The 18,628-nt window shown below is 54.3% G+C and overlaps 1 protein-coding gene across 5 annotated transcripts in view; it reads left to right on the forward strand.

Moving 5' to 3' along the window:
* The window catches only part of TRIM29 (tripartite motif containing 29), a 39,499-nt gene that overhangs the window by 2,967 nt on the left and 17,904 nt on the right, over nucleotides 1-18,628 (forward strand). For 4 of the 5 annotated variants that reach the window (XR_004270864.1, XR_004270866.1, XM_032285189.1 and 1 more), the window contains exons 1-5: nucleotides 1,050-2,051; nucleotides 10,888-10,983; nucleotides 11,799-12,032; nucleotides 13,444-13,642; nucleotides 16,247-16,348. Coding sequence is in view for 2 of the 5 variants with exons in the window: in XM_032285189.1 (XP_032141080.1) it covers nucleotides 1,248-2,051; nucleotides 10,888-10,983; nucleotides 11,799-12,032; nucleotides 13,444-13,642; nucleotides 16,247-16,348 (1,435 nt within the window). In the remaining 3 variants the exon portion in view is untranslated. Of the gene's footprint in view, nucleotides 1-1,049; nucleotides 2,052-10,887; nucleotides 10,984-11,798; nucleotides 12,033-13,443; nucleotides 13,643-16,246; nucleotides 16,349-18,628 lie in introns of those variants that run through there. The other variant, XR_004270865.1, reaches the window with a different exon arrangement.

Raw genomic sequence — 18,628 nt, forward strand, 5'->3', positions numbered from 1 at the left:
AGGGCCAGGGAGAGGAAGGGGATAAAATTTGTTTTTCTTACTTTTCTTCCTGAGGTCTGTATTTATGTGATAGTCATATTTGAACAGGTGACTTTCGAGATTATCTGAATCCCACACTTCACTGGCCTCTTTTCGGAGGACATTGCCTGTGGCCTGGCCCAGAGAGGATGGGCAGATGTTTTCTGAGTCACACAGAAGGGCAAGTGTGGAGACGAGTGAGTCAAGTGTTTGGGCCCTGAGAACCCAACCACCTGGCCTGGCATTGCTTGGATTCCCTTATTCCTGTGCCTCAGTCCTTTGTGTCCACGAAGGGTCTGGCCTGCTCTGATAGCAATATTCTAAGGTCTATACGTATCTTATTAGGGCCACTGGGATAGGACAGACTCTCAGAAGCCATCTTCTGGTGGGAGATTCAGCTAACTCCATGACCTCCCAGCTGCAGAAGGGACTTTGGCATCTTAAAGGCTTAGGGTTCAAATCCCAGCTCTGCCACTTGACTTAGGCAGTGAGTTATCTTCTTAAAGCCTTGGTTTTCTCATCTATTAAAAAGGGGTAATTGAACAGGTTTTAGGGATGCTGGAATGAGCTCATGTATATACAGTACCTAGGAATGTGCCTGGAGGTTGGCAAGTAGGGTTCGATAATCAGTAGCCAAATCAAACGGAACCCATCCTGCCCGCTTGTGGTGAAAAGCAGCTCCACAGTCCCGGGGTGGACCATCTTTCCTCTGAAACTCAGTCCCGCAAATTACAAGGCTGCTTGACTTGTGTGACCCAGTTAACAGCCCTGTGTCCGGTAGGCCTCTGCAGACACCTCACCTTCTGCCCCAGGGGCCTGTGGGCTCAGTGAAGCCTGCCCATCTGTGAAGACAGAGGCTCCCCGCTCCCCCGATGAGAAGCAAGTGCGTCAGAGGGAAGCAGCCCAACTGGTTGCTGAGTTGTGGAAAATAATTAAGCTGGGGGAGAAGAAAACGCTTCTTTTAAAAATCAGGTTAGGGATGACTGTGCAGGGCGTGGCTCCGGTGTAATTATCTGCTCTGCTGGCTCCCCGGGCCCGTTGTGTCAGGCTTGTACCTGCTGCTCCTCCCCTCCACTCCTCCCCTCCGCCTCCCCTCCTCCTCCTCCCCACACAGGTGTGTCTCTGGGCCCTGCGGCTGCCTGCCCCACTCCCTGCCGAGACGCCCCACCAGCAAGGTCACCCACCCTGAACCCCAGCAAGCCTGAAACAGACCAGCCGAGCCCCCCGCGATGGAAGCTGCAGATGCCTCCAGGAGCAACGGGTCGAGCCCGGAAGCCAGGGACGCCCGGAGCCCGTCGGGCCCCAATGGCAGCCTGGAGAATGGCACCAAGGCCGACGGCAAGGATGCCAAGACCACCAACGGGCACGGCGGGGAGGCAACCGAGGGCAAGAGCCTGGGCAGCGCCCTGAAGCCAGGGGAAGGGAGGAGCGCCCTGTTCGCGGGCAATGAGTGGCGGCGACCCATCATCCAGTTTGTCGAGTCGGGCGACGACAAGAACTCCAACTACTTCAGCATGGACTCGCTGGAAGGCAAGAGGTCACCGTACGCAGGTCTCCAGCTGGGGGCCGCCAAGAAGCCGCCCGTCACCTTTGCCGAAAAGGGCGAGCTGCGCAAGTCCATTTTCTCGGAGCCGCGGAAGCCCGCGGTGTCCATCGTGGAGCCCGGGGAGGCGCGGCGGAACAGCTACCCCCGGGCGGACACGGGCCTTTTCTCCCGGGCCAAGTCCGGCTCCGAGGAGGTGCTGTGCGACTCCTGCATCGGCAACAAGCAGAAGGCGGTCAAGTCCTGCCTGGTGTGCCAGGCCTCCTTCTGCGAGCTGCACCTCAAGCCCCACCTGGAGGGCGCCGCCTTCCGAGACCACCAGCTGCTGGAGCCCATCCGGGACTTCGAGGCCCGCAAGTGTCCCATGCATGGCAAGACTATGGAGCTCTTCTGCCAGACTGACCAGACCTGCATCTGCTACCTCTGCATGTTCCAGGAGCACAAGAATCACAGCACCGTGACGGTGGAGGAGGCCAAGGCTGAGAAAGAGGTGCGCGCTGGGACCCTCCTGCCCTTCCAGGCCTCTCCCCTCACCCTGCCCCTCCGACCTTATCGTCTCCACTGGGGCTTCCTCGTGTTTGGGGTTTAAACCTCTACTGTCCTTGGCACTTTTAGTAAACATTTCCTTCCCCTCATGCCCCCTGTTGCCCCTAATCCCAGGTGGGTCCCCAATCTCCTAAGGTCTCAGGAGACAGGGACATTTTCTAGATGAGCAGATGGAGGCTCAGAAAGGGTTGGGGGCCTGATCAAAATTTATAGGATAAATTCAAGTTGGGTCAGAGAGTAAGACCCAATGGCACAGAACTCACTCCTGGGCTCCGTGCCTGGCTGGGGTGTTCCTTCTCCCTTCTCCTTCTCCTTCTCCTTCTCCTTCTCCTTCTCCTTCTTCTCCTCCTCCCCCTCCTCTTTCTTCCTCTCCCCCTCCTCCTCATTCTCTGTCTCCTTCCTCTTCTTATTCTTATTTTTTCTCTTTCCTTCTTTTTCTCTTTTTCTTTCCCTCCCTCCCTCCCTCCCTCCCTCCCTCCCTCCCTCCCTCCCTCCTTCCTTCCTTCCTTCCTTCCTTCCTTCCTTCCTTCCTTCCTTCCCTTCTTCTTTCTTTCTTTTCTTTCTTTTTTGCTTTAAACAAGAGACAATTCCTCCAACCTGAGTGGGACTGGCTCCTGAGGAATGGATTGTGGGTGAGGAAAGATACTAGAAGGAGAGAATTTTGGGGCCCACCAAAATGTCCTTTCTGCTGTTTTGCAGTTTTTATTTGTGCTACAGTGGCTGCTTGTTCTAGCGGATCCTCAGCCGGTCTCTTGACTTCTCCACAGCGTCCTTTATCCTCTCAGCTGGGCCCCGTGTTTTGTGTGTGTGGTTGGGTGTGGACACACCTATTCCTATAGCTGGACACTGTTGGGGAAGTTTGGAGTTTGTGTGTGGATGGTGTGTACATGTGCAGCTAACCCTGACTTAGGATGGTTTGATTTATGATGGTGTGAAAGTGCTATGCTTTCAGTACAGTATTCCATAAAATCCAACACTTTATTACAAAACAGGCTTCGTAGTAGAAGATTTTGCCAAACTGTAGGCTAATGCAATTGCTCTGAACATGTTTAAGTTAAGCTAGGTTAAGCTATGACGCTTTGTAGTCTAGGTGTATTACATGCATTTTTGACCTATCACGTTTTCAACTTACAATGGGTTTATTGAGAAATAACTCCATCAGAAGTTGAGGAGCATCTGCATATGTGTGTATTTTATGCGCATGTGGTGTTTTTGTGCCTTTGTGGATGTTTGCCTGTATTTGTATATGTGATACGTAAGTGTGTTTGCATGAGTTCCGTGCATGTGACCGTGCCTGCACTTCTATGGGGAGGAGCAGAGGCAAGTGCAGTCTTGTGGATGTAGCATACCTAGGGAAGGTGATTTGGGCAAAGGGCCCAGCTGTGGCCACTGCCCTTTGCCCCACAGATGAGGGGGTCGCTCTACCCTAAGGTACACAGTTTCCCGGTGTGGGTGGCCTTCCAGGGGGCCTAACTTCCCGGCCTCCAAAGCAGTGGACTCCGCTTTTCTGAAGAGCTTCTGCATGCCGCAGACCTGAACAGCGCAGGACTCCTCCTTGCCCAGCCTTCCTGATCAGGGGGAGCTGCTCATTTAATCCTCTCTCTCTTCATCTCTCACACACACCCCGCCCACCTGGACAGAAAGGGGTGAGGTAGAGAGGGGAACAGACGCACAGATCCCTTCCAGAAGCCTCATTTGGCCCAGGAAGACGATGTTTCCAGCTTCTCCCATTTTCTGACCCCAGCGTGGCCTCAAGCTTCATATTGGGAGATAAAGATGGGACAGGGGCTTTGAAACTCATTCTTAGGGAGCTAACTTGTGAGGTTAGGCAGAACAAGGGGCAGTCCTCCTCATCACAGCAGCTGAGAAACTGCAGAGCCTCAGACAAGGTTTTAGGAAATGTGACTGAGTTTCCAGTCCTAGTTTTTGCCTCTAACTAACTGTAAGTCTGTGAATAAGTCCTTTCCATTATCAGTCTCAGTCTCCCAAAGGTTGAGGCCAGACTCTTGGTTTTCAAATTACCCTACAGAGCCCTAGGATTCTTAGACATGTCTTTGCGGTCTCAGGATGAGGAGGGGACAAAGAGGTGTCAAGAAGGCAGAGGTTTCAGGTTCCCACCTTGACTACAAGCAAAGGACATTCTTATCGAAGAATCAGAATGTCCAAACTCTACATGAAGTGACTGCATCTTCTATGTAGGGTTTGGGCTCAAATTTGATCTGAACCAAGGGTATCTCTGCTTAAGCCTGGTGCCCCTGGAAGAGGTGGTTCTGGTGAGCCAGAGGGTCTTGGGCAGCCCTGTCTGGAGGTACCAGGAGCTCAGATTCAGAGTTCAGGTTCCGGCATGGGGGCTGCTGTAGGACTCACAGCTTTTTCTTGAGGGAGGGCTCTTGATAGGGCAGGAGGCAGGGCTCATATACACGCACACAGGACTGGGGAGCACCTGCCCAGTTACACAGAGCAGCTGCCAGTCAACATCAAGCCATAGTGGACAGAAAGCCAGGCCAATGGAGTATTAGCAACCCCCGAGTGTCTTCCCTCACCTTGCAGATGGGGACACAGGCACAGAGAAAGAAAGGGCCTGCCCAAGGTCCTTGTTTGAAGAGGAAGCCCCCGAAGCCCTCTTCCAGTATTTGAGAGTGCCCCAGGGAAAGGGCACCAGGGGATGCGATTGGGACATGTGTGCTTTAGGAGAAAATGCCCGATCCCCTAAAGTGACTGTGATGGTGGGAGCTTCAGGCAGGCTGCGTGCATACCTGCAGCATAGGGCTGGGCAGGGAGAAGTGGAGCCAGGCAGCCAGGAGACTGGGCTGGGCACACAGGCTGTCTAGGTCTGGCTCTGCTGGAATGTCAGAGGTGAGGAGCGTTGGCACAGAGCAGGGTTAGTGGGTCGATGGGCCAAAGTGAATGAATGTGCCAGTCTTGACATCCTTTTGAGGCCTCTCCTGCAGACCCAAACATCAGCCAACACATAGCTGTTTGCAAGCAGCCTTGATTAGAACCTGTTCTGCAGGTCGGTGGTGAAGGCCCGGATGATGTAGCCTCAGACCTGCCTTGGTTGGTTGTGTGAGACTGAGGTGACACCTGGGGCTGTGGGTGCCCATCTCCTGGGCCTCAGCTCTTCCTACAGACTCTGAGCAGAGTCTCTGGTAGAAGAAGATCACTTGGTGTGGCAACGTGACAGCCCCTTCCTCTGGTGGTTCCTAGGTCAGCATGCTTCCAATTCCACCCCAAATGTCACAATAGGTCCCATACATGTCCTCCAGTCTACCCGTCTGCCAATGGACACTTCCCAGGCTAGGTCAGGTGGGTGGGATTAAAATGTCCACATGTATCCCTTTCTGTGTCTCATGGCCCCTCCTTCTACCTATCTCAAGCTTTGGCAGGCCAGGATGTTAAGACCTCCTGGGTGGATGTCTGGCTGCTCTTGGGTGGCCCTGCCCTGTCATGGGTCTGGCCTGCTCTGGGGTGGCAGAATGACAGGCATGTGTGGAGGTCACTCAGCCAGGAGCACTGCTGTGGGGAGGCTCAGCCTCACGCCGCCTCCGTTCTCTCAACTCCACCATTTGGCTCAATTCCGTTCTGTCACCACATCCATGGCTTTGTTTCTCGTCTCGTTGCCCAATTCTTCCAGAGAGGCTGAGCCACTGGCCGCTGGGCAGGGCACAGGGAGCCTCTGGTCCTTGAGTGTCTGAGCAGCACTGGTCTGCCCAGGAAAGCTCTCTGGGATTCGGGAAGGGGAGTCGGGCTAAAAGCCTGGGTGCCCGGGAGGGGTTGGGCCCCTTTCCCTGGAGACCTTGGTGACTTTGGGGGCGAATGCTTGCTCTGGAAGGGGTGGGTGAGAAAGGAGGTAGGGTAACCTCTCTGGGTGCTAGGGGGGACACAACAAAATAAAAGATGCTTGGAGACAGGAAGCAGGGGAGGAAAGCGGCAGGCAGGCAGCAGACAACCCAGTGTCCACAGGGTCCATGGCGCACACACACAGTGCTGGGCCCGGCATGTCCTACGTGGTGCAGATGAAGAAAAGGCTCAAGGTCGCCAAGAGACTTAAGCAAGCTGCAGCACTCGAGAGTGGCAGAGCTGGGGTTCCTCTCTGCTGTTTGAAGCCTTTTTGTTCCCTTAGGATCAGAAGGGTCTTCTTGAGACCACCGAGTCCAGTGGCTCCCAAACAGTAGTCCCAGACCAGAATCAGTTGGTGAATTGTGGAAACACAGATTCCCAGGCCTTACCCCGGGAGGTATTTTTAAAGGTCTCCCTAGAGAATTCTAATGTGCGGCTGGGTTGGGAATCAGAGATCTAGTCCAATTTCACCACAGGGAAACCATGGCCCAGGAAGGGGAGGTTTCCGCTGTGCCTGCGTCCCCGCCTGCAAGGTGAAGGAGGAGACTGAGTGGGCTGCTGACACGCCGTTGGCCTGGCATTGCATCCTCTTCCCCACTCTTGGCCTGGAGATGGCCAGGGTGATCCCTTCCTTGCCCCGTCTCACCTCTCCCCTGACCTGAGGCTGTGGGGAAGCAGGAGGAACAGTAAACCTCAGTCAAGCAGACTAACCGATCCCGGGCTGTTTGTCATCCGGGTGGAAATGGGGAAATCTATCCAGCATTTCAGATTCTTATCCAGATAATTACCATTTGTCTGAGAGTACAAATTTGGCAATTAACTGGCTCATTTGGCAAATGTCACAGCCGATAGCCCATGCAGTGAATTCAGGCCAGGAAGATCCCGGCCAGTCTCCCCCTCCCTGGGGGCAGTGAAGGTACACCTATCCAGGTGGGTGCCCAGGTGTGTCTCCACCTGAAGACCCCGTCTGGGTTGAGGCATTGCTAGCTGCTGAACCACCCATCTGCTCTCAGGAAAACCTCTGCTCACCCAAGGCTGAAGGATTTCAAGGCCAGGTGGCCCATGAAGGGCCCGTTCCCAGCATCAGAGAGCAAGAAGCAATCAGACAGGTGTGGGAGAAGAGAACAAAGGAATCATTTAGGGACAAGCCTGGACAGGGAGGGATGAAGCGGAGAGTAGGAAGTCGGGAGGGAGGCGTGGGCGGGGCGGGGCTGTGGGGCCTTCAACCACTTTCTGAGGGAAGAGGGAGAGAGGGAGAGGGAAAGCTGGGGCCTCAGGGGGCAGTGGGGAGGATATGAGGAGGGAAGTGGCGGCAAGAGGAAAGAGGTGGAATTGCCAACGTGTCATCTGCGAGGTGAAGGGAGCATGGGTGGGCTTGGGTCAGCAGGAGTGAAGGGGAAGGACAATGTCACAGAAGACACACAGGACAGCCTAGAGCCACCACCTGTAGATGCGCCTCTTAAGGCACAGAATAGGATCTGAGTCTTGGTGTTGCAGCTTAACCTTACAGCTTTCCAACTGCGAGAACTAGGCAAGCTCTGTAATCTTTCTAGGCCTCGGTTTTCACACCTGTGAAATGGGGATAATGCCACTTACCTCCACAGGAAGATTTTGCTGGTTAGAGGAGAAAATTCCTGGCACTTAGTAGATGCTCAGTAATCAAAGCTCCCTTCCTTCCATCTCCTAGTGTTGAAGGAGAACCCCACGTCTTTGAAACCTTCCCATGTCATATTACTTCCTATACAGGAAAAATTGCCAAGAGCTGAACAGACGGGAGATGCATCCCTAGAGGTCTCACCCCAAACGCTCCTCCCTTGACAGGGTAGGATGCATCCCAGAGGTGAGAAAGGACCATTCTAGCAGCACAGAGTCCCCAGTCCAAGGTCCCTCCCAAGGGCCTGCTGTGTCCTGCTTGTCTGGTCTTTCGAGACATGCTGTGGGAAGAAGGCCCCTTCCCAGCCTGTGTCTGACTTCCTCAGTGCCCCAAAGGAATCGGAGGCCAAATTCTCCTCCACCCTGACCGACTCTTCCACCCACAGCTGCAGACAGTCTCCCCTTCTGACCCTGCCCTCACCGGTTTCCACATCATCCGCCAACACCTCTGGCTCAGCTCTCCACCCCTCGGTGCTCAGCTAGCCCTGTCGCCCTCTTCCCTTGCTCCCTTACACAGGATAGACTCCCAGGGGGCTGGCCTTTCCCTGCTCTTGGCTTAGACGCTTCTTTGTTCTAATCCCCATGGAATTCTGCATCCCTGAACTCTCTATCTCCTTCGTCTGTCTTGGCCAATGGATCCATGCTCACTTGGGGAGATCTTTCCTCTTTTGCAGCACCAACCATGCAGCCCTCGCCTGGTCTTCCTGTGCACTTCTGCTCACTCCAGGCACTTGACTCGTGGCCTTCACCTTCTCTGGTCAGACCTCCTTCCACTTGCAGGTGGTTAGTCCACCCTCATCCCCTTTTTCCCTCCTTCATTTCCGCCAGTGTCCTCCAGTCTTCAATTATCAATAAGCTAGGCTTCCATCTTGCATTCAGCCCTGTGTCTTGATCTCCCTAGCCTCTCTAAGCACTCCCTACTCTTCACTCTGTGTCTGGATAGTGTACACACTCCATCTGGATCCTAATCCAACAGTGTACCCTATCCTCACCACTGAACACCTCCGACAGCTCACCTGATCACACCTGCTGCACTCCTCACTTGCCAATGCCAGGCCCAATTGCCCACCACGCTGCAAACACTCCTCTGAGCATGGTGTGAATGAAGACACCTGGCCTGGCCCCTGGTCTACAGAAGGTGCCCACACACCAGTGATGATGGGGACCATTGCTCAGACAGTGCTCACTCTGTGCCAAATGCTTTCTGGGAACTTCACTCCCAATCCCAGTGCCTTCCACAGCACCCCTGGGGGGCAGGTCCTCTTAGTGCCCCCATGGACCAGACAGAGCTACTGAGGCACAGAGAAGCCAGGCAACTTTCAGAGCCACCTGCTCCCAGTGACCTCCCCCTGGACCCTCCATTGCTCGTTTCACGGAAGGGCTGCCCGTCCCCTGTTTGAAACAGGATTTTTACCAGGGCTCGCCCTTGGCCTATGGTGGGAGGGACTGTGCTTTTGTTCTCTGCTTTCTTTTCCATCAGACCTTGTTCTGGGGGTGGTAAGATGGGGTGAGGAACCCAGGTGCCAACTCCTCCAATGCTGAGCTGGGTCTGGAGGTGGGGGGCCTCCAGCTGTTCCCCAACCTAGGGCTTCACTCAGCAGTTCTCCAGAGATGAGAACGGTGTCTGGGGCCAACTCCCAGTCCAGCCTCTTGGGCTGTTCCTCACAGGTCAGATACACCTGCCAGGTCCAGCCTCCTCGGAGACCTTTGGGGCTGCTGGGGCTGCCAGCCTGTGTTTCCTGGGCTCGTGGGCACTGCATCCTCAGAGAGTACGAGGGTCGAGTTTCTGCCATTGCCGTGGGTCTTCTTTTCTCGTTTTCCACTCTCTCATCACCTTATTTAGTGGCTGCTGGCTTCTCTCCAGCCTTTTTTCAAGAGATGGGGCCAAATCTCCAACCTCATCTTCTCAGGTCTTCTTTTCCATCTCTGGTGATTCCATGCTATGGCATCTCCTGCCCATTGCTGGGGGGGTAAATGCTACTGAGAACAACTCTGAGTCTCCCTGCCTGGAGAGCCCAGGAATGTGGTGGTGGGGGCAGGGAAGCCAGGGATTCAGAGACTCTCTGGGAAGTTCTGTGGCTCCTGCCCCACCCTCTGGGCACTTTTTCCAAGACAGCTAGGGAAGCTCTATCTACCATCGGATCCGCTTCCTTGAGTGCCTGCAGCAGGTCCCCTGTTAGCACTCCCTTGGTGCAGGGGGGCGTGCAGAAGGTGTGCGGGGCAGTGATGCACATGCCCAGGAGCTCATGATTCGTGGCTGATGGAACTCACATTCCTAGTGGTTTGTGGCTTCCTCACCTTGACTATTCTTTTGGGCTCCTCAAGGAGATGGTCAGAGAAAGGAGTGGGACTCTGCATTCAAAGCCCAGTGATAATGGGGAGACCTGGAGCAATTCAAGGGTCTCTTGGATGCCTTGACCTGTCAGATGGAGACCACCTATTGCCCACACTAGCAAGGGCTTTGGAGTCCTATAGGGCAGCCCAGCAGAACAGAGGCTTGGCTGGATGGGATTGGTCTTAGCTTCATGCCTCTCCTTTTGTCTCGATTATGGCTGCTTTTCAGAGAAGGGCATTTCCCCAAATGGAAGGTGAGTATGGGAATGAAAGCTAATGTCCCAGCACACACTGGTACAGCCTCTTCCTAAACCCCTACAGACCCCAACAGCCTGTGTCCTCCCCCTGAGCAGGGGTCCCTACAACCCCTCCTTTCACTCTACATAGCCTTCCTCTCTAGCCTTCTCCTTCCCCAGAGTCCCTGGGTAAAAGTCCCTGTCTTGCCAAAATTGCAGAATGCCTTCCCTTTCCCATAAACAGGTTTACAGCTGTGCTTGCCCAGACGGAGTCCATGCCGGTGGCAACCCTGGCTGCTGCTTGCAACACAGCCCTACGTCATGCCATAGAAACGCTGCACACTGTTACTGCCACGAGACACTCCCTGGGCTGGGCTGCACTGAGCTGGGCTGAGTCCCTTTCCTTTCTCTTCCCAGTGTCTCCAGGTCCACTGAAAAGGGCAAGCACCACCCTTAAAAAGACATGGCTAGGATGTCCAGCCCTAGCAGCCTGAGAATACAGCAAGATGGTATTTAACTCATTGCTGGATCCTTGGCAACTGGCACAGTGCCTGGCATATCCGAGGTCCTGATGAATGTTTGCTGAATGAAGAGCTGAATAGATGAGTGATGAGCCCTGGCTGCGAGTGTGCTCCCTGGGTGGACCCGCTCCCTGGTTCTCTGGTTCTCTTCCATCTCCTCCCACTGACTTCTCCAATCCTGGCTCTTTCTCTGCAGACGGAGCTGTCACTGCAAAAGGAGCAGCTGCAGCTCAAGATCATTGAGATTGAGGATGAAGCTGAGAAGTGGCAGAAGGAGAAGGACCGCATCAAGGTGAGCAGCCCCCAAGCTCCTCACCTTGCTGCTCCCTCACCCCACCTGGCCTGCCTGGAAAGAGGCAGGCCTCAGCTCCCATTTGAGTCTCAGGCCCACGTCGACTTCCCACACGTGTGTCTTCTGGCTTCTCCCACCTTCTCTGACATTCTCACCCACTCCCCTTCTCAGCCTGAGCCAAGTACCCAGATTGGATCCTGTCTGTGACCTAAATGGCCATTTCATATTATCCCAGCAAATAAAGACCCCAGACTTGTCCTCCAATGTGTCTTCCAATGTCCTCCAATGTCTGTTCTGCCTACCAGACTACCCAGCCACCAAATACATGCCATTTCTTCTCTACTTATGCCAGTGTGGCTAAATGTATGTCTGCCATGGTTTGGATAATTGCAAACCACAATCTGAAATCACTGCCTGCTTAACCCTGATTACACACACAGCCAGCCCATTCATTTTCTGAATGATGTTTGGTTCTGGTTAGGGTTTCAGGGAGCATATTGTGACCCATGGGAGAACTTTGGGGCCCACCAGGAGTCATTCAATCATGGAATGATGGCTCATGTCAACCCACCAAGAGGAAGGAGCCACAGGTGGATAAGAAGTGTGGGCTGAGAACAAACCTGGCTATCTCTGTCAGCAGGTGGCATCCCTCAGTGATGCCTTTGAATGAGATTCTTGGCTAAACAGGCTTGTCAGGCTGATGCAGTGGGAATGCCCTGATCCTGTATTGGAAACCTAAAGATATACTCGACTTGGGAGATTTCTTTCCTCAACTAAAGCCCTGTCTGATCCCTCTCCTGACGCTGGACCCCCAGAGCTTCACCACCAATGAGAAGGCCATCCTGGAGCAGAACTTCCGGGACCTGGTGCGGGACTTGGAGAAGCAAAAGGAGGAAGTGAGGGCTGCGCTGGAGCAGCGGGAGCAGGATGCTGTGGACCAGGTGAAGGTGATCGTGGATGCTCTGGACGAAAGGGCCAAGGTGCTGCATGAGGACAAGCAGACCCGGGAGCAGCTGCACAGCATCAGCGACTCTGTGTTGTTTCTGCAGGTAACAAGGCACTCCTCTGCCACTCAGTCCCTCAATCCCCCATCCACTTTTCGAGACCCTCCTCCATCATTCATCCATCCACCTATCCACCTGTTCATCTACCCATTCATCCACCATCCAACCATCCATCCATCCATCCATCCAAACTCCATTCTATTTAATTTTTAAAAATCCAATCCATTTCCCTACCTACTCTCAAGATGGCACACAAATATCACTTTGTGCCAACTTCAGTTGATAGGTGCTAGCAGTGCTCCAGGCTCAGTAGGCAAGAGTTCTGAGATCCACTAATCGGGTGTAGGGGGAGTGGCGTAGGAGGGTGGCATGTTTGTTATTTCGGATCTAGTCCGTTTGTCTATCCATTCATTCATCCTTCCATCTGCTAGAGTGTTTTGGATTCTACTGTGCCCAGTACTCTATTAGGTGCTATGGCGAATAGAGAGGTACAAGACATGGTTTCTGCCCCCAAGCAACTGCAATCCAGCTGGGAAGATAAGACATGTACAATTAGAGAACAATATAGAAAAGTGTGTAATTAAATGATAAAGCATATGGCTCAGGAGATAAGTGTGGAAGCTCAGAGAGGGGCAGGCAGGCTAGAGGAAGCTAAGACAGCTTTGTGGAGGAGGTGGAGTTTGAACTGGGTCTTGGAGTCCTGTTAGGATTTGAGAGGAAGGATAGAGTCTTCAGTGAGGGGGAAGGGAAATGAGAAGTGCAAAAGCAGGACTGAGCATGGCATGTACAGGTGGAAATACCACCATGGGCTGGGTGTGGTAGCTCATGCCTGTAATCCCAGCACTCTGGGAGGCCAAGGCAGGCAGATCACCTGAGATCAAGAGTTTGATACCAGCCTGGCCAAAATGGTGAAACCCTGTCTCTATTAAAAATACAAAAAATTAGCCGGGCATGGTGGCACACACCTGTAATCCCAGCAATTCGTGAGGCTGAGGCAGGAGAATTACTTGAGCCCGGGAGACGGAGGTTGCAGTGAGCCGAGATCGTGCCACTACACTCCAGCCTGGGTGACACAGCGAGACTCCACCTCAAAAAAAAAAAACCAAAAAACAAACAAAAAAACACACCATAGCTGACCTTGAACGCTATAGTAATTCCTTGCATTTCTTTAGTGCGTTCACTCCTGGTCTTCACAGCTTGTGTTCCTTTCATAAACCGTATGAGGTAAACAGATGCACGCACTTTAGAGCGTCGTGGAGTCAGACATCTGAATGCTAGTGCCATCAGGGATGTTAGCATCTAGTGGGTTTTAGTTGAACCTTTTCACCTTTCAGAAGAAACAAATGTCCAGTGAGGAAGAGTGGAGCTTGCATCGCTGAGACTCCCAACTGCACTGTGAGAGCCCCTGGCAGAGAAGAGTCCTCATAGCTCATGACATTCTTTCCTTTCTTGGTAGGAATTTGGTGCATTGATGAGCAATTACTCTCTACCCCCACCCCTGCCCACCTATCATGTCCTGCTCGAGGGGGAGGGCCTGGGACAGTCGCTAGGCAACTTCAAGGATGACCTACTCAATGTATGCATGCGCCACGTTGAGAAGATGTGCAAGGCAGACCTGAGCCGCAACTTCATTGAGAGGAACCACATGGAGAACGGTAGGTCCCCTCTCGTGGCTGGGCCCCAGGGCCGTGGACCTTTCTCCCCCAAATCAATTCCTGCTGCCTGATGTGGGCTGGTATCCAGTGAGCTGCTTCTTCTTGTTCCCACCCACCCACACTTCCTCAGGCTGTTTGGACTAGGATGCAGGGATTCTAACTCTCCTCCCCTTTGAACTTGCTGCCAAAGTTACGAAGCTATTGCAAGGGGCTTCCAGAGCAGGAACATCCTGGGCACTGGCTGCACAAATGCCTCCTCTCTGTGGATAGTCCATCAAACTAAGGGACTGGTTTTGTTCAGATCTATATCTAATTGCCGGGCCCAGCCCAGCAGCTGTGTGGATGCAACAACCAGTATGGGCCAGACTCCAAAGTGGTGGCTTTGCAGACTCTAGCAGACGTGACCTAGAACTGCAGCCATGCCTGGATGGGGGACTTGACTGTCATCATGGCTGTGCTGAGCAGTGCTGAGCCCAGAGGTGGGACTTGGCCTGGTGGGCTGGACTGGGGACAGTGGGACACAGAGTCTCTGTGACTCACCAGCTCCCCTAAAGTCAGCTTTTCTTCTGAGTCATGCTGTCCCCTCAGAGGTCAACTGAATCATCTCACAAAAAGCCTCTGAACCTGAGAAACAACATCGTTAAGTCCTTTTCCACCCAGTCCCTTCAGGGCCCGAAGCCTGCTCACACTTTCCCCGAGGCCCCACCCGGTGGCCCAGGCGTGGCTCGGGGCCTTGAGAGTCCAGCCTTATTAATGACTGCTAGATGCGAATGCCCCAGAGGAAATGACCCCTGATTGCTCTCCAGACAGAGCATATGATTCTTTGGGGGAAGAGGGGAGAGTAAGAGTGTGCAGAAGGGTTGGGGTTCAGGAGACCAGCTGTGCACCTTGGCAATGGTGATATCACACAGTGTCCCTGTGAAAATTGGGGGACATTCAATCACACCCAAGGACAGATAAGCAAGCCATTTCAGGAAGACAATCATTTGGCTTCAAACGGCACTCAGATCCTGAGATCCTCCTTCTAATGACAATAGTGATGATGCTAATGGTGATGGTGACAGCTGACAATGACTGAATGCTCCCTAGATGCTGGGCATTTCGCCGAGCTCCTCACGCACATTACCTTATTTTCCCAGCGGGGTGTACTGCATTTTACAGACGAGAAGGCTGAGGCTCAGAGAAGCATCTTTTCAAAGGGCGCACAGCTCGGTAGGGGGCACCGCGAGGTTGAACACTCTGCTATTCAGTCTCCCATGCCCTCTCATCTAAGAAGCTGTGGCTGCCTGTGGCTGCAGCAGTGGGGTAGAGGAATGTGATAATCATCAGCCCTGGGAGCCCCTCTGGTAAGGTCTGGCCAGGCCTGGGGGGCTGGCCCAGACTGGGCTGGGGTGAGTCTTGCAGAAACTGTTCAGCCTCCTGGCCGCTCACTATCCCATTTCTAGGTCACAATACTGGCCAAGGCCTCTGTACAGGTGTGGCCCTGCGTTCTGTACGAGGTGTGTGGCGAGGCGGCAAGCAGGAGCAGGGATGGGCTCTACTGATTCAGTGGCCCACACCTGTGCCTGGGGCTGTGGGGGAGGCTCCTCTGCCTGTGTTGTTTTGTGTGGCTGCTGAGTGGATGCTGGGAGTGTGTCTGCTCTAGGAGGCAGTGGCGGGTGAGTCATACAGTGGAGTGACCATCCACTCCTCCCTGATGCCAGCCTGCCCACCAGACCAGGGACTTGTCCACACTCTCAAAGGCCCCTGTGCTAAGAGGCACAGGCCACTTCATCCTGGGCTCTGTGAGGCACAGGGCTGGGCTAACACCTAGGAGGGCATTTGCTTATTCTTTGAGTATCTACTGTGCACCAGGACACTGCTAGGCGCAGGTGATGAAGATGAAGAATGAGGGTCTCAGGCACATTCCTTCTTTTGCTCAGGAGAGACAGAGGGAAGGACAGGGAAAGTAGAACACAGGGAAGTCGCAAGAGAAAGGAATGGGGTGGAGGGTGCTGAGGGAAGCCAAGCATCAAGCAGCAGATCTCTTTAAGTTAGGGGGTCTGCAGGTGGGTGGCCCTGGCCATAGCAGCTCACTCCACTACCAAGATCCCTGGGCTGTGAAGGCCAACACTGGGACATCATCCTCTCACCTTAGGCCGCTAGCAGTGTCTGGGACTGAACCCGGAAGAAGTGGGCCAGGGCTCAAACCTCAACTCTGCCCTTATTGGCATGTGACATTGGGCAAGCTGCTTCTCTCACTTCCTGAGTCTCAATTTCCTTATCTGTCTCGGGATGTAACCACAGTTGGTGTACAGATCACATAAGAAATGGGTTTTAATAGCACCTTGAAAAGGTGAAGTGCTGTGCACACGATCTTATTCACAAGGGTTCGGTCCAAGAGGGTGGGTGGCTCTTTGCAGGCATCCCCTCCTCCACCAAGAGCTCAGGAACTGAAGGAATGCTGTGCAAAGCGCCATGTTCTCTGAGGTTGCAGAACCCTGGCTCTCCCTGGGATGTAGGGAATGGACTATGGGCTGACTCAGCTGAGCCCCAAAGCTCCCCAGTGGGCCAGCTACTCCTTCCCACCTACTCCCTCTGCTGACCCGACCCTCTCCTTCCTAGGTGGTGACCATCGCTACATGAACAACTACACCAACAGCTTCGGGGGTGAGTGGAGTGCACCGGACACCATGAAGAGATACTCCATGTACCTGACGCCCAAGGGTAAGGGGGAGCCCCCTCGCCCCAGATCTAGTGTCTCTCCTGCTGCCCAGAGACCCCCAGAGTCTGTGCAGTGACTCTTAGCCAGGTTCCTTCTGGGTAGGGCTGATGGTCCGTCCAGTTTGCCTGGGAAAGTCCTGGCATCTACGTGTTGTCCAGATGTCATTATGAATGGCATCTGCGTTCACTCTCAGAAGCATCCTGGTTCGAATGGGAAGTTACTTGGTGCCAGCTCCTTCCTCAGAGGCATTCCTACCCGGCCACACAGGCAGCCTCTCTTTGCCCTCCTTGTCCTCTGGCCTCCAGTCCACATCCTTGCTTCTCTTTCCTTCTGGAAGTGTCCTGGGCTCCCTTCTGCCAGGCTGGAGCTGTGTTTTGCTTTGGCTCAGGGTTTTGTAGGGGCTCAACCCTGTGGGATGGTTGCCCCAGGACCATTCTGCTCCTCCAGGCAGGAAGAGTGGTGCCTCCTCTTCTGAGTTTCCTGGCTCTGCACCCTGCCCCTTCAGCTTCCTTCCCCGGCCCTGGACAGTCCCAACCTGCAAGGTGCTGGCCCTAGCACAGACCAGTGCCTGCCTGTCCTTGCCCTGTGGTGGCCGCTCACATTCTTGAGCGCCAGCAACAAACCACAACGTTGCCCGTTCCATAATGGCTGGTATGCCAGGCCTCGGGCCATGGGGGCGTGTGTCTGTGTGTGGGAGAGGGAGGCTGGGGGAGGAGGGAGGCATGGGTAAGGCACAGGCGCTGGGGAGGGGGAAGCCTCCGGGAGCTAATCAGTAATTCACACGTCTTTACACACACACACACAGATACACACACACACAGACATACACACACACACAGACACCCATACACACACACAGACACACACACACACACAGACACCCATACACACACACAGACACACACACACACATACACACACACAGACACACACACACACACACACACACACACACACACACACACACACGAGGTTTGGGGGATTTAGGGAGATGAGATGAGCTCAACAGAGAAGTACCTATGCCGCCCCACCCAATTTGAAAACAGCCCCTGGGCTTCTTGGTGTTGGGCTCTCCCTCCTCGGACATTCCTGGTGTGGGCCAGGCCCCAGCCAGCCAGCCTGCCCCTCCCTGCCCGGGGTGCTGTGCTTTTGGGCCAAGTTCTAGGAGAGGATGATCTGTTCTAACCAGCCGGACCCAGCACCCCTCTCCTCAGAACCCCTGACCCGCCTTGCCCTGGCTCTGCCCCTCCTGTCTCTCCCTTCCATCCATGGGCCAGGCCCTGGGGTGCCATCGAGTGCCCTGACAGGCTCCTGTGGGTCTCTCCTGCTCTGTAGGAGACCCAGGGCCTGGCATGAGCCTCCTGCAGGCTGTGGGAGGGGGTGGAGGGAAGCATCACCCGCTATGATGCCACCCCTAGGGCCTAGGGCCTGGGGGACCTTGGGCAGGCCTCAGTACCCCTATCTGAGAAGAGGGGAGGTTGTGCTCACATGCTGGGAGACTTCCCAGCTCAGTCACTGTGAATCAGTCTATGATGTCTGTGATGGAAGAAACAGGTTTCCCCGGCACTGTGGGTAGAGCCCTGTGCCGAGGACAGGAGGGACAGGAAATCTGTCCTCTGAGAGCTCTCAGGCTCAGGGTGAGGTTGGGGGAGGGCATCAAGGAGTCACCAAGAGATGAAAGAAACAAGGCTGCTAAAGGGACTGGGTCCTGAGTCTGGGAGCTTTGAGGTCAGCGGGATTGACAGTGGCTGCGATTCCTTCCTGGGAGGGGTGAGTTTCCAGCAACCTGTGCTCAGTAGAGGGGACATGACTGTGATGGGCAGAGGGCATCAGGGACCACCAGCACAAAGGCTTACAGGCCGGACTGGCGGGGCTGGAACTGGGGGTGTGGTGTCTTCTGAAGGTCAGGTGGGGAGGGACAGAGGTAACAGAGGACTGGAATACACAGGGGAGCTCACTGTTTTCAGCTGTACAGTGGGGATGTCAGTCACCACTGCTTCCTCATGAGGCTGTTGTGAGAGCCCAGGTGTGTGGGAAGGAAAGCGCTTGTGAAGTGAGGCTCTGATCTCCCGGGAAGCAGCTGCCTGTGTGGGCCCCTGGGAGGTGTTCCTGGTGCATCAGGCCGCCTCCAGGAGGCTCCACCCTCGTGTGGCCGAGAGCTTGCCGACTCTGCCCCAGTGGTGGCCATGGGCTCTCCAGGTGTTTGCTGACGCTCTCTGCGTGGCTACTAACAGAGCCCTTCTACTCTCAAAAGCATGCCGATTTGGGTGATAAATTAGTTG

Source organism: Sapajus apella, unplaced genomic scaffold, assembly GCF_009761245.1.
Source record: "Sapajus apella isolate SASKATOON/1434 unplaced genomic scaffold, GSC_monkey_1.0 scaffold16, whole genome shotgun sequence".
NCBI classification, from domain to species: domain Eukaryota; kingdom Metazoa; phylum Chordata; class Mammalia; order Primates; family Cebidae; genus Sapajus; species Sapajus apella.